The 16,096-nt window shown below is 39.9% G+C and overlaps 1 protein-coding gene across 1 annotated transcript; it reads left to right on the top strand.

Annotated features, from left to right (window-relative positions):
- The first annotated feature begins 3,774 nt into the window (after positions 1 to 3,774).
- Positions 3,775 to 4,689, top strand: LOC137005254 (olfactory receptor 51E1-like). Its single transcript, XM_067366072.1, has one exon. It carries the CDS (start codon positions 3,775 to 3,777, stop codon positions 4,687 to 4,689), a length of 915 nt encoding a protein of 304 aa, XP_067222173.1.
- The last annotated feature ends 11,407 nt before the right edge of the window (positions 4,690 to 16,096 follow it).

Below are 16,096 nucleotides of genomic sequence, written 5' to 3'. Positions count from 1 at the left end.
TTAAAGGTTTTTGGCACGTATCCTAGTGTTAAAGATGAATTAATTATATCAAGAAGTGGACCTACGACCTCTGGAAACATTTCTTTCAGTAGTTTAGTCGGCATTGGGTCTAACATACATGTCGTTGATTTTGATGATTTGATAAGTTTAGATAATTCTTCCTTTCCTATAGTGGCGAATGATTCTAGTTTTACCTCGGGGACAATACAGTGCACTGTCTGGAGCGAAACTGTAGACGGTTGCATGTTTTTAATTTTCTCTCTAATATTATCAATCTTGCAAGTAAAGAAGTTCATAAAGTCATTACTGCTGTGCTCTATGGAACGCCTTCTGTTAAGCATGTTGGCGTTCATTTTTTGTACTCCTCTAAGTTAGAGACTAAAGTGTTTACTGAGTACATTGCTGAGTGGCTGGCCTCTCAGGAAAAGTTTATTTAGTAAACCTTACTGCGGTTCGGTTTTCTTCATTTGCTCCCTTGAGCTTGGTTTTATGTCTGTTTCCTTTAGCTCTAGTTGAGCTAAAAAACTACCTCATGAGTAGGTTGGTTCTATTTTGCTCTTAGAACTTTAGTGGCCACTAGCTAACGCCACATGCTTACAAGTAATAGGCCTTCGGGGCCTCCTTTGAGAGCATGTTAGTGTATGTAATGTGTAATCCTCTTGCTTAGATATTTAAAAGGTGTTTTACTGAGTACATTGCTGGGTGGCCATGGCCCCAAGTTGAGTTGATTTAGTGAACCTCTCTGTAGTTTGGTTGTTGTCCTCCCTGGAGATTGAAACACTGCCACGAGCTGACGCCACGTGTCTGTCTGAAGTTGTAGGCCTGCTTTTTGGGCCTCCTTCAGATCATGATGGCGTATAACACTGCTTGTTAGATTGTGTTAGGTAGACTATTGTGTGGGCACTCTACAGTCCTATCTGCTGTTACTTTCATGTGGTAGATTCTTGCTCCCAGCAAGATAGGTGTTCAAGGTGTGTGGCCTTGAAAGGCCGCCCTTGGATTTTTCCCACTCCCACTTCTGGGGTTGTGACTTAAGCAGAATAACATGTATGAGTTTCTACTCCATGTAGAACTATTGTCATGTTGTAGGCCCCTCTCCATGATTATGTGCCTACAGTATGGTCTATCTGTTAGGTTGAGCTTTGTACCCCCCTGCTAGGGTTACTATATAGTGCTTAGCTCCCTAAGCTGGTCATTTGTTGAAGGCTTCCATGAGGCCTCCCGTTTGAGGACCATTCCCCAGGTTGGTTTGTGCTCCCCTTTATCAGGGTTTCTTAGCGCACAGCCTCCTCAGTGTCTTCTCTGAAAAACGCGTTGTTGAGACTCTGTATTCAGACAGGGTTGGCCAAAGACTAGGTTTGTCCTTTGTCAGACCAGGTAGGCCTCCCTGGTGGCATTTGGGGTGACTATATCCCCCTTCTAGTGACTGGCTGGGGTTCTTTTCAGATCCCTGGCCACATTCCCTTAAAGGGACCTTCCTTATGCAGAAGATTTGGTCCCAGAAGCTTTGGAGCAGCCTTGGTAGGTTTTCTACGGAAAGCCTCTTTGAGGTTTAGTTTGGGCTGTTGGCTGTAGGGAATGCTGTCACTGACAGCCTTTGTGTGACCCGAGGGTGAGTTACTGGTGTTTCTTTCTAAACTGCTTTACATTTGTCTAGCCATTGTGGCATGCACTCCCCTCAAGCATGGCGGCGAGGGTATATCATTCCCCATATGCGTTTCAAATGCAGAGTAGAGTTCCCTTTAGAAAGGGAACGTCTCGGGTTACGTATGTAACCATGGGCTGTTGGCTGTAGGGAATGCTGTCACTGACAGCCTTTGTGTGACCCGAGGGTACAAAAGTATGGATGCTTACAACTTTTTTGTTAGTATTTGGGTCAGCGACCTCGGTATCAAGGCGCTCCACGATGACAATTGCTTGGTTTTTGTCCGTGTGAGCAAAGGCACTTGATTCAGTCTTATTTTGCCGAAGGAAAACACTGAAAAATATGCATGTATATTTGTTGGCTATCAGATGTTTATTGGTGGTTACTTATCAGAACTAAAAGAGTGTGCACTTTGTAAATTAGATTACATTTAATAAAGTCTGAAGCTAAATTCAAACTACTGAGGTGCATGGCAGAGCATTGCTCTTTTATATCTTCTTGTGTCCAGACTGATTTTAAATTGTTGAAGACTAGTTGTCCTTCATCTAAACCAACTGATTACAGCCAATTTAGTATTTATTTGTGCGTGCAAAGCATGACACCACAGTACCTTTTGATTAAATTTAGCCCTTAGGTTATGCAAAATTCACTAAAAACACAATGTGTGCTATTATTCTGTAATATACCAAAATTTTATATAGCTATCATTAATTCATCCAAAGTTTTTTCATACAGCTCAGCTGAACAGTTTTTTTTGTTTTTTTTAGACAGAAAAAGGCATATCATTATTAATTATTCCATAGTTTCATAATTTCTTACTCTAGTTGGACCATAGACTGAAAAATCTGACATGGCAAAGCAAATAATCTTATCAATCAAAGTCAGAGGGTGTGTCTCAGTCAGTTCCCTAGCTCCCGAGCTTGTGAATCAGTATATCGTGTACACGAATTCGGGCACTGGTAAGGACAGTAAAAGATGCTGGTTCACTACACATTGGGACACTTATGACACTATTTCCGGCAACGTGACAACATCCTCATTGTACAACATCACTACTGGTATTTATGAACAACAAAAGAGCTGATATTTTCTGACATTACTTGTAATGTTATTTAAAGTACATTATGATTAATTATTTGCTTGTTACATATACGTGCAACATTTCAGCTGTGAATAAATTATAAATGTTAGCTAGATTATGTTCATTACCTGTCTGCAATGTATTTTTATGCTGAAATATAATAAAATAATGGTTTGTATTTTTAAAAACATCTCGTGTTTCGTTATGTGTAGTGAGTTGGCTCACGTGATTCAAGTTTCGCGCTTCAGAACTTCCGTTAAGGGAGCATAATGAGCATTGATGCTCCCTGGTTCTGAGTAATAAGAGATTCTGCGATTGAGACAGCCCTTAAAATGGCTGACTCCCTGGTCAGTGCCCTGACTACTGAACTAGGGAGCTGATTGAGACACAGGGAGTGACTCATCTGGTTTTGTTGCCATGTGTTCGATGGGCATTGCCCCACTTTGCAGAATCTTATATTTCCTTCTAACTAATCCAATAACCCTTTTGACACCTCATCTGCTGACAACTGTTTTTTAGTGGTAGTAACAATTATTAATACAATTATTTTACCTTGTTGACATTTTACAGTAACATCTCTGTCTTGTCCTTTTGCTCTGGGTTCTTAGCTGACTCACAGAGATCCAGCAAGGCCTCTGCAGCTTCTGAGCATCTCTGTTGATCATCTCTGTTCGTTTACACAATGATTCTGACACTGATTCTTTTTTTTTTTTTTTTTTTTTTTTTTTTTTTTACTTAATGAATAGCAAATATAATGTGGTCAATTCCCATGTGTTCTGTTGGTATAGTGATCCATATAGTGGCAGTAGCTGTTATATAAACGTTTTACAGCAAATTCAGAAGTTGCCTCAGATCAATTGCAACAACAAGTTCTCTTCACTTTGCTATTCAGAGAATTTTTCTCTCTTGATTTCTACTTTAAAAAATATTAATGGAAGAGACTGAACTGAGGACATCAAAAACTATTTAATGCTTTATTCTTCATATAATGAACAACTGAATCCATATATTTATTTTTAAGTGGCTATTTCGTTGTTTTGACCAGCAAATGGAAAATGGAACCATGCCTTCATATTTTTACTTCACTTTATTCAAGGAGTTTGTTCACATGAAATATCTCATCCTAATATTGATACTTGCAGTTTATTTAGCAATTATATTATTTAATGCCATAATTTTTTTTGTGGTGTTTAAAGAGAGATCTCTTCATGAGCCAATGTACATACTGATATCTTGTTTGTCTGTCAATGATCTCTATGGCTCAGCTGGTTTCTTCCCTAGGATAATGGTTGATCTCCTTTCTGATACAAATACCATTTCTAGGCCAGCATGTTATGTTCAGATTTTTACCATTTATTCTTATGCAATATCTGAATATACAATATTAACTCTGATGGCATATGACAGATATGTTGCCATATGCAACCCTTTAAAATATCATAAAATTATGTCATTAAAAGTAACAGCACTGTACATGGCAATAGCATCACTTCATGCAGCGTTTTCTATGGGTCTCATTATTCTCTTCTCAGCCAGGTTGCCTTTGTGTGGGACTGATATAGCTCGACTGTACTGCTCTAACTGGTCTGTGGTTCGACTCTCTTGTGGGACTTCAACTTTAAGTAATAACATAATTGGATTTTTTGTCTCAGCAACAACAGTTTTTCTCCCTGCCTTCTTCATTTTATATACTTATGTCAGAATTTTGGTAATTTGTCAAAAAAGCTCCAAAGAATTTAGGGGCAAAGCATTACAAACATGTCTTCCTCACATTATAAGCTTTCTGAACTACTCTATTGCATCATTTTGTGACATTGCTCTAAGTCGATATGATTCAGACAAATACAAGATTGTGGCTATAATTTTTTCAGTGGAATTTCTTGTTATTCCTCCTGTTCTCAATCCTCTTATTTATGGCTTAAATTTGCCAGAAATTCGCAAAAACATTTTATGTTTGTTTTAATGGTCAAAAATTGCCAGTTTTCCAGAATAAGTAATTAAAGGAGAATATGACATAAAAAGCTAATTGGTTTTACAGTGTTTTTTATAAAACTTAATTCCCTGAAATGATTTGTTTAGTGCTATAATGAGGCACATTGTTTTCTCATGTAACATATACTTCTTATGTCATCATAAAACAAGTCATCATCTCCTTGATGTTCTGTAATAATCTCCAATTTAATATTCAATAAAATACTTATGGCACGTTTCCTTGTTACTCAACACTGCGCATTTTAATATACTAATGGGTGCAATTTAATATCTTTTGCTAGTATTTGTCTTAACATGCTTTTGTCTGAACTGTATTTGAAATATTTTTTTTTTTTCCTTGCTTTATATACTGTACTGTATGTCTCCAGTTAAATTTTGGAAGTTTAATATTGAAATTATATTAAAAAATAAATATATAGAAAACCCTATAAAACTATATTTGTTTTAATATTCTGTACTTAGGTATTGTATTTACATGGGCGTGCAGGAATAGTACATTCACTTGTATGGAGCTTTCAAAGCAAACAGGGACTCAGAGGGAACCAGCACACATTCTTATGTTAAAAATCTGGGGGTCATCTTTGATTCCGATCTGAAGTTTGCCAAACAAATAAATTCAGTGGTTAGGGCCAGCTTTTCCCAGCTAAAGTGACTTCGAAAGTTAAAATGCCTTCTTTCTTTTAGGGATTTGGAGACCGTTATTGTTACTTGATTACTGCAATGTCTTGTATGCTGGAGGGTCATTCCACGAAATCGGTGCCTTTTGCATCCCTAAGAAATAACCAGACATAGAACTACTATAACAGCAAATAAATTTGTGATTTAAAAACATATCAGTACTGTGCATTGTTTTATCAATATTACATCAAAGTAAAGTCAATTAAATATTATTTTAAATAATTAAAATTGCATTTATTCTCATAAGGGTAAGGTTTTTTGCTATGATTGTTCTTTTTCAGCAGGACTTTTAATTTGCTAATTGAATGCAAAATGATACAAAAGTCACTTTTCAATATTGTTCTAAGTATAGTCTTACTGTCAAGCAATGTTTTAGCATAAGTATACATTATTTTTTATAAAATATATATAATTGTATCGGTGTCCCCTATTTCATGTCAGCCCTGTTATCCTCACCAAAGAACCCTGTATAAATAATGGTACATTCCAGTGACATCAGGAAGTTACATCATCTCTAAACCAGGATGCCAACTGTTCAAATAAATATAATTTTCTCTCCCTCTTCTATAATTTTCTATTTTTGATGATTTATGAGGTTTGACTAAGGGGGGATATAATGCGATGTCAAACCTGTTACCATTTTTGAAGTGTACATTTAAACCCTTATTTATTTAATGAAACATAATCATTGTCTACAAGTAATATCCCTTTAAAATGTACAAAATGTGTTTTTGTGATTTGGTCTGTAAGCTAGCAAATAGCAAATTAGCTTGACATTGTCAAACCTGTTTCCGTCAACCCTGTTACTTTTTAGGGTAACAGGTCATGACGTGGGTAACAGGGATGACAATCACCTTATCCTCTCTGTATTTAACATTTATCTGTGTCAAATGCAAACATTTTAAAAGGTCATCCCAGGTGTATTATTGTTGTCTATATCAGCACTTCTCACAGTCCGGATTCTGGTCCGGATCCGGACCCGGAAGGAATTCAATCCGGACCCGCCTCCATTTCGTATTTTAACAGCAGTAATTGTGTTTAAGGGATTAAAAGTCTGGATTTCCTACTTTGATAAATGCATGTCAAAATCATTTGTTTAGTGTTTTATGTCTTTTTGGAGATGGTCCGAGATTAAAGCGAAGGCGAGATATTTAAAGTTCCCTTTCATGGGAACATCGACGCTGCGTAGTCGCTTTGGGAACGCCTCTGCGTGATTACGTCTTGAAGCACTCGTGAAATCAAACCAATAGTGTAGCGGGATGTCAGAGCGGGTGACGTCACGGACCAGGAAACTATAAAGCACTCCTGAGAACAAAGAACGCCAGCTTCTGCGTCTTCAGCAAAGCGCTCTGTGTTGTGTGTATTATTTGCTGTTGTCTGTCATTATCTGCAGCAAACAAAATATCTCTTCGTCCGAGGACAAGAGTGTTTTAGTCGCCAAGCATATATATATATATATATATATATATATTATATATATATATATATATATTAGTATTATATATTGCAAAGACACGATTATGGCGGAGAAAGACAAGCAGCAGTTTACTAAATGTGCTCCTCCCTGCCCTCGTTTCATCACGGGCGGGGATACACATGATATGTGTGTTGCTTGTATGGGAGTGGAGCATGCACAGGCAGCTCTCGAGGGAGCTGTCTGCGTGCATTGTGAAAAGCTAACGCTCCGTGTACTCCGATCACGCCGCACGTTCTTTGATAAAAAAGAGGACGCCGCGGTGAGTGTTCCCCAGGGCTCGGGTCCCGCTGCTGCCGAGGCACAGCGTAGACTTCGTTCCTGGGGTTCACAAATGGATCTGGTGGAGGGGTTAGAGACGGGTCCTGCCCTATCTCGACCCTCACCTGCCAGATCTGCTGCCTCTTCTCTGGCCGCGGAAGCACGCATAGCGGTTTCTTCCCCCATAGTGGAGGCACCGGAGCTTCGCTTATCTGTCTCCAAGGAGATGGATGTAGCGAGCGCCGGTGCTGGAGATGAGGGCCCGCCACCCGCATCTCCAGCATATGAGGAGCTGTTAGAGGTCTAAACTAAAGATCGAATGGCCAGAGGAAAGATCTGAAGCGCGAGTTAAAAGGAAACTAGATGAGCGCTTTCTCACTGCCCGAGCTCAACCTCAGCCCCGGGGATTGCCATTCTTTCCAGATCTCCACACCGAGGTGTCGAGATCGTGGCAGAGTCCGGCACATTTCCGTGTTTATAACCCTACAACGTCTCTGTACAGTAACATCATGGGGGGGAAAGAACACCTTTGCGGGTCAGGCAGCAGCATGTCTGCATACTATGTCGGTCCTCCAGGCATACCAAGCTGACCTGCTGGGGGAAATAGACCAGAGTGGCGAGGCGTCTTTTGAATGCATCCAAGAATTGAGAAAGGCGACTGACTTAGTTCTCCGGGCCACCAAGGAGACGGCAAAAACAATCGGCCGGACTATGGCAGCCCTGGTGGCCACGGAGAGGCACTTATGGCTGAACTTGTCAGATATTAAAGAATGCGATAAGGCAGTGCTTCTCGATGCGCCAGTGTCTGTTCAGGGCCTCTTCAGCGACTTGGTAACATCAGTCGTCGAGAGGTTCCAGGAGGCAAAACGTCAGTCTGCGGCCTTTCAAAAGTTCTTCCCTCGCCGCTCTGCTGGGGCTGCTGAGCGGGAGCAGCCTCAGGCGTCTACAAGCTCCTCATCTGCGCATAGAGCGCAGCAAAAACAAAGTGTTGCCACCCGTGCTCCCCCGAAAAGATCTTGGTGACCGGGTAAGACAGCACAAGTGAAGCCTTCCCGCGGTAAATCAGATCTGCGGGCTGTTATTATCGCCAGGAAGGCTGCGAAAAAGTCCTGACACGAGGGGTCCAGGACTTCTGAGGGCAGCCTCCTCCGGAGAAGGTCCAGAAAAATTAAAATCTATAAAGTTGACCCATCTTCGGTGCCCTCAGGGGGCCATTCTGTTAACCCTGCCACCCCGTGTGTCGCGGGGCACAGCAAATTCAGAGAATGTTGGGTCTGATGGCAGCGGCGTCCAACGTGATACCATTTGGCCTACTGCACATTAGACCCCAAAAGTGGTGGCTCAGAACCAGGGGGTTTTCTCCAAAGGGAAACCCTTTTCGCACAATCAAGGTCACGCGGCGATGCCTTCGTGCCCTGGCAGTGTGGAAAAAGCCCTGGTTTCTATCCCATGGTCTTGTGCTAGGAGCTCCTTGTCGTCGCAAAATGCTAACGACGGATGCTTCTCTCACAGGGTGGGGAGCGATCATGAGTGGTCGCTCAGCTCAGGGTCTTTGGGAGGACCATCATCGATCTCGGCATATAAATCAGGTATTTCGAGCACTCAAATACTTCCTCCCAGACCTCAGGGGCCATCACGTGTTAGTTCAGTCAGACAACATGTCGGTGGTCTCTTATATCAACCATCAGGGGGGTCTGAGGTCTCGCCAATTGTGCAAGTTAGCTCATCAGATCCTCCTGTGGTCCCAGGGCAAGCTTCTCTTGCTGAGAGCAGCTTATATCCCGGGACATCAAAATGTGGGAGCAGATATCCTGTCGAGGCAGGGGCCGAGGCCCGGGAAATGGAGGCTCCATCCCGAAGCGGTGGAACTGATTTGGAAAAAGTTTGGTCGTGCACAAGTCGACCTATTTGCCTCGAAAGAGACGTCTCACTGCCCGTTATGGTTTTCTCTGACCCATCCAGCCCCTCTGGGGTTGGATGCTATGGTACAGACGTGGCAGAGGCTGCGTCTGTATGCTTTTCCCCCGATCGCTCTGGAGAGGGTTCGCCGGGACGGGGTCTGTCTAATATTGGTAGCCCCGTTCTGGCCGGCCTGAGTATGGTTCACGGATCTAGTATCCCTCTTAGAAGACTCCCTAATGGAGATTCCTGTCAGACAACACCTCTTGTCTCAGTTGGGTGGCGCAATAGTTCACCCGCACCCAGAAATATGGAAACTGTGGGCCTGGCCCCTGAGGTGGCAGAGCTCGTAGAATCTGGTCTCTCAACTGAGGTTGTAGGGACCATTCTCCACTCCAGAGCTCCAACCACAAGAAAACTGTACGCGTATAAGTGGAAACTGTTTGCTACTTGGTGTAGCCACTCTCAGGTGGATCCGGTCCACTCTTCTATCAGTGAAGTACTGCAATTTCTCCAAGAGAAGTTCTCGGAGAGTTTAACTCCTTCTACATTGAAGGTTTATATTGCCGCTATTTCCGCTTATCACTCTAAAATAGAAGGTCTTTCTGTTGGTAAAAACCCTTTAGTTGTGCGTTTTCTCCATGGGGCCCAGAGGCTGAGGCCTATTGTATGCACAAAAATGCCTTCCTGGGACTTAGCCATTGTGTTGGAAGGGTTAGCTGCGGCTCCCTTTGAACCTCCCTTTGAGGAAGCATCTGAGAAGATCCTTACCCTCAAAACCTTATTTCTTCTGGCCATAACATCCCTCAAAAGAATCAGGGACTTACAAGCACTATCGGTTGCACCTTCACGTTTGGACTTTGCACCTGGTATGGTCAAAGCCTTTCTACATCCTAGACCTGGATATGTTCCTAAGGTCCCTACTAATGTCCCAGGGCCTATTGTGCTGCAGGCCTTCTTTCCTCCACCTTTTACAAATCCGGATCAGGAGAAACTGAATCTGCTCTGCCCGGTGAGGGCTTTAGACGCGTATGTCCACAGAGCTGCCCTGTGGCGAAAGACTGAACAACTGTTTGTGTGTTACGGTTCTCCTAATAAGGGAGGTCCTGCGTCTAAGCAGAGAATGAGTAAGTGGGTGGTCAAGGCCATCTCTTGCTTACAAATCGGCCGGACAGCCCTCTCCTTTAGCTGTCCGGGCGCATTCTACAAGGGGCATGGCTGCCTCAAAGGCTTTGATGTCGGGGGTTCCCCTCCAAGACATATGTGATGCTGCTGGGTGGTCTTCCCAGCATACCTTTGTCAGGTTTTATAACCTCGATTTGGGCTCCACTCCAGGGTCCTCAGTCCTGTCATCCTGAAATAATAACACAACAGGCATTTGGTCTTATGGCCTAGTTGGGATAGCGTTCCCAAAGCGACTACGCAGCGTCGATGTTCCCATGAAAGGGAACGTCTCGGGTTACGTCTGTAACCCTGGTTCCCTGAATATGGGAACGAGATGCTGCGTAGCTTAGCCATACTTCCTGCACGCCTGTGAGCGTCTGCTTCATCCATATCAGAAGCTGGCGTTCTTTGTTCTCAGGGGTGCTTTATAGTTTCCTGGTCCGTGATGTCACCCGCTCTGACGTCCCACTACACTATTGGTTTGATTTCACGAGTGCTTCAAGACGTAATCACGCAGAGGCGTTCCCAAAGAGACTAAGCAGCGTCTCGTTCCCTTATTCAGGGAACCAGGGTTACAGACGTAACCCGAGACGTTTTCCTCCGTGATTCAGTTGCCATGACATCCAGTGAATCGCACAACGCAACACTTCACTGGTGGTGTGTAGCAGTGGTTCTCAACGTGTGGCCCATCACGAATGTAAATGCGGAGCGATATGCAGACCACAATTTAAAAAAAAGTAAATAAATAAAAAAAATAATAGCAAACACTTTATTTTTGTTTTAAAATTTAAATTAAAGTGAATTAAATGAATATAAATGAGCTATAATGCTTTATTTGTCATATAAAATAATTTTGGTGAGTATTTATTATTTTCAGACATCAGGCAATGTAGGCTAATGACGCAATCACTCAGTTAACGAAACAAACACAAGTGCGCGCTTAGGAAGAATTCAAACAGTAGCCATTAATTTTGTACATTTAAGCCTCAAAATGGTCAAATTTGTTATTAAAGGAGAAAAACTAAATGTGGAACATAAAATGAAGGAACACGTGCAAACAAGAAGAGCCGCAGCATCAGCAGTAAAGGTAAGAAGAATGGAAGAATCAGTTGTTAATGAGCGAGATGGGCAGCCTTCCTGTTTGCTCTGTAGTAAAGTACTTGACAAGCAAAACCTACAATTTCAAAAGACTGAACTGTGAATTCGATGTGTTTGTTTGGTCTATTTTAAATCGGTAAAAATAACCGCATCTGGAATTAGCACAACTCTTCGCGCGCTCGCTGATCCGATGCTGCGCGAGGGAAAGAAAGCTTGATATTGTCAGAGATTGTAATTAGCATACAGTGCACTTAGTGTTGTTTGTAAAAAAGAGCTGAGTCACATTTGCTTAGGCGTTTATGTGATTGTTTGGTGACTATTGCGATGCTGTTGAAGAGAGTCATTAAGTCATACAGAATTAAATAGCAACTAAAAGTGTTTTTATACAGTTTGTGTGTTCATTGAGCATTACTGATAATTATTGTAAAGCTAATGTCAGTAAGTTTTTATTTGTTTTTATTGTGTGCAACATCTACGTATAATAATAGTATTATCTGCTAATACCATAACATTAAATCTGATTGGTTTGCATTGGTGACGTCATATGTAAATTGTATGCGTCCCGTGAGACTTGCACTTGGACCATTGTGCGGCCCACTGGGAAAAAGGTTGAGAACCACTGGTCTATATCATTCAGTGTGGGTGGCATATGAGCATCAGTTACATTTTTAGTTAGTATTTGTAGTATTGGTAGTATTACTATATAGCATTACCAGCACATCCCAGACTTACACTGAGGTTAAAGTCAGGACTCAGAAGTGCCCATTCATGTGTGAAAATGATTCTTTGTGCTCTCTGAATCATTCTTTAACCGTTTTAACCCTGTTGAAGAATATTTGCATTGTCATACTGGAATGTGGCCATATGTATGGCGATACATCTTTCAACACATTCGTTTAAGAAAAGCTACACACTACATCTCTTAGGGTTAAAAGAACCATTGCCAAACATATAACATGCTAGAAACATAATAATCACTGTAATAATGTTTTTACCTGTTAAAATCCAAACAACCTTTTTTTTTTTGGCCAGGCACGGCGGGCAGTGAATATTTTAAGCTCTGTGAGGAGACACACTGACACAGACAAAACGTATGGACGCATGGGTTTAATTACAGTAGCCTTAAAACATTTAAAGTGTGCATATGCACAGATTTGATCATATGCACAGATTTGATCCACGCCAATGCTCATATTTATAAAAACATGGAAAAGTGCTTAGCGCCACATCAGAGTCTGAACAGACATACAGTACACACTTTTCCATGTCAGATTACTGCAGGTTTTTTTGGAAATCTAAGTTATTCTTACAGCTTGCCATTCTAAATTATATGATTTGGACGATGACTGGTGATCTCCCAGCTAACAAAAAAAGGTCCCCAGAACGTCCCCTGAATGGCCTCTGCGAACGTCCCCCGAACGTCCATGTGTAGGGTCCTCTGGCTGTCCCGGGGACGTCCGCAAAGACGCCCTCCGGACGTTCACAGGGACGTTCACAGGACGTTCAGCGGCCATTCGGGACGTTTAGGGGACTTTCGATTAAGTCCTCTTATTGTTTTTTATTTTACTTCTAGGTTAACAAAAGAACACAAACATGTTGTAAGGAGAAAAATACATTTATTTATTTATTTATTATAAATGAGCAGTTTCATAATTGTTGTGCTCTTTCCGAGTGTGTGTTATGCAGTTGTGCACGCGCGTCTCTCGTCAGCTGTGGTAGTCCGATGGCAGTTTTTTCGATGGCTTCTAACCTAAAACGACAAAATGAACACATTCAATAATGTTTCAGGTATCGTTTGTCTATTAAGAAACATTTGTTACTGACAATTTGGATCGTGAGACCAAGATTAGCGTACATTTGAAGATAGGCCGTAACGGTCAGCCGCGACGGACAACAACTTCAGCAAACGTTTGTAAATGTAATCTTGTCATATAATTTAAACTTTACAAGATAAACAGTGGTTATGGTAGCTAATGTCTGCTAAACTAAAATTTAAAATACCTTTTCGACCGACGAAAGAGAAAACTCAAGGCCTCATCTGAGAAAATCACCGGCAGGACCGTTAACTGTCGACGCAGCCGAGCATTGCCATGGCTACATGCGCGTAACCTAAAGAATGACGTCACTCGATCGTCACTTGCTTGTATCTCACAGTGTGGCTATATTACACTTTTTGCCACATGCTATACCTTTCTTATGTGTAAATTTTTTTTTTTTTTTAAATAACTTTTCTTTAATAAAACCATGTTTGACAGGTATTTATGGGCATAGGAATTGTCTTACCTGTGTTATTTTCCAATTTCTTTGCCAGCAAAGTGCTTTTCCATTCTTCATCTTTTGTTTGGCTGCATTCATCAGTTGAAGTCATTAACATTATTTTATGTCCCATTCTTATATTATCCCACATCTTATATTCAGTAGCCTACTATTGGGGGGCATCATGATTTTAATGTTTAAAATGATAACTGCTGAAAGCACACATGATCTGATGACATCTTTAATTAGTTAGTAGTAGGTTGAAGTTACTGCTTCATTTTACAATGAATGGGTCAATCTACAGAAAAGTCAACTTTTCTGTCCCTTTACAGAAATATTACACTTGAAAACACTTTTTTTTATATTGAAAACATTTTTTAAAATATTTTAATATAAAACAATATTTGAACAATTAAACCTTATTGCGCATCAATGTGGCAGTATTTGTTTTTTAATTATAAAAATTCCAAACAGCACAGAAGTGCTCGTCCCCACAGTCATGTGGGAACGTGCTTTATTTTGAGCTCAGAAACAGGGTTTAAATACAATAATATGCATAACTGTCAAATATATTATGTAAATGACATAAAAAAACAAAAAAACAAATGCTGAATAAATATTATAAAATATAAATAAAAAAAAACTGGTGTTGTGTCACTGGTGTTACCTTTAACAAAAATCTCTTATTTTTAAATAAAAATCACACTGTTGACATCAATTGACTACCTTCTTCCTATTTCCTGAAGATCCATGAAGAAAGACACATGGAAAGTCCACAATCTCTTTTCAGTTATCAGACATTTTAATTAGAAAATCATAATTTCATATGAAGCTTTTAGTTGAAGTCACTGGTGTGACCTACTTTATTATTAGGGAATTTTAAAAAACTAGAATACAAATGGATTAAACTACTTAATTTAGTGAATATATCATGATTGACAACATGTGGATTGATACCTTGCAGCAGCCATAAAATGCATTTTTCATGAAAAATGTCACTGGTGTTACTGTCACTTATAGAAAAAAAAAAAACTTTATTCAAAGCTATTTATTTAGTTATTTTGCATAAAATAGCACTAAATAATGTGATTCTAACTTTTTTTATTGTTAATCCTCCTTTGGTCAGATATGGCTAAATTGAGGGTATTTGGCTAAACTGAGAAGCTGAGAAGCAGCGACTTTATGGACAGCGTATTTTACAGACATTTTTAAAATGTTGTTTATGATCTTTTACTGACTGCTTTCACTAAGTGTCAATGAAAAGTCTTTGATTGTATAAAAAATGTAAAAAATTTAGTCTCCTCTCCTTGATTAGTTGAAGAATAAGTAGGCTATCTTTGGTCGTATCTGTCACTGGTGATTCATTGTGTCACTGTTGTTACTGTTTTTTGTCTGTCTCATTAAATAAAATGTGTCATATGTGACATGATAATACTTTTACATTCATTGAATTCTGCTAAACTCAAGAATTAAGATGTAAAGGATTGCATTACTTGTTTATAACTGTTTTTCAAATATTTCCATTGTTATAGCAAATACATGCATAATTAAATTAGCATAATTCAATCACTTTTAACTAACCTGATTGAAAAAAAAAAAAAAAAAAACACATAATCTCCTTATTTTTTTCATTATCTTTTTTTCTGTAACTCTGACTGCATGTGCTGAAAAAAATTGAGAAATATAATTTCATAAAAATGTAAAATGCCAGAGAAGTATGGTAACACCAGTGACAAAAAAATGGCACATGCTGTCTTTAAATGCACAAAATAATAATAATAATAATAATAAATCATAAAGCTGTCATTTGTATTCATAAAGTCAATGTGTAATATAATAATGTGGTCTAAGTTTAAACGTTAGAAAAATAAATACATTTTAAGACATTTTGTCATACCAAAAGTGGACTTTTTCGTCAGGACTTTCGCAAACTGGCAAGGACTTGAATGTCCTCCGAACGTCCGTCAGCGAACGTTACAAAGCGGACCAAACGCGGACCTTAACGGACGTTCACAACGTCCGGGGGACGTCCCTTGTTTGCTGGGCTTTTATATGTAAATGACATTAATTAGGTGCAGTGCTTCCCACAGGTTTGAAATATACTTGCGGTGGTAGCCGGGCGAAAAATCCTCCTATTACCCACGGCACAAAAATGGTCTACTACATGTGACAAACAAATAATGTGCATTATTATGCATTGTAAATTATGCAAAATTGCAGCATTTAAATGGTTCTCCTTTTCCTATGTTCTCCTTGCTGTCATATAGTGTCTCTCTCAGTGAATGGGACACAGATTTTACTAGTAAAATTTATAAAATTAATAATATATGTCAAATAATGTTCTTAGTCTTTTTTTCCTGTGGGGGAGACTACAATATTTACTATGAATTAAATGGAAATCAAATTAAATACAATTTATAGAGTAATAAAACTACCAATAATACCCAAAAGAAAAAGAAAAAAAACTTGTGTTTACTTTGACTTTTGACTACTTGACTTTTAATTATAAACAACCCCGAAATACACCGGGACTCTTATTTTGAAATGT

This window comes from Chanodichthys erythropterus, chromosome 17 (assembly GCF_024489055.1).
Source record: "Chanodichthys erythropterus isolate Z2021 chromosome 17, ASM2448905v1, whole genome shotgun sequence".
Classification (NCBI taxonomy): Eukaryota; Metazoa; Chordata; class Actinopteri; order Cypriniformes; family Xenocyprididae; genus Chanodichthys; species Chanodichthys erythropterus.
The sequence above is the reverse complement of the archived record's forward strand: the minus strand, read 5'-3'. Positions and strand labels throughout refer to the sequence as shown.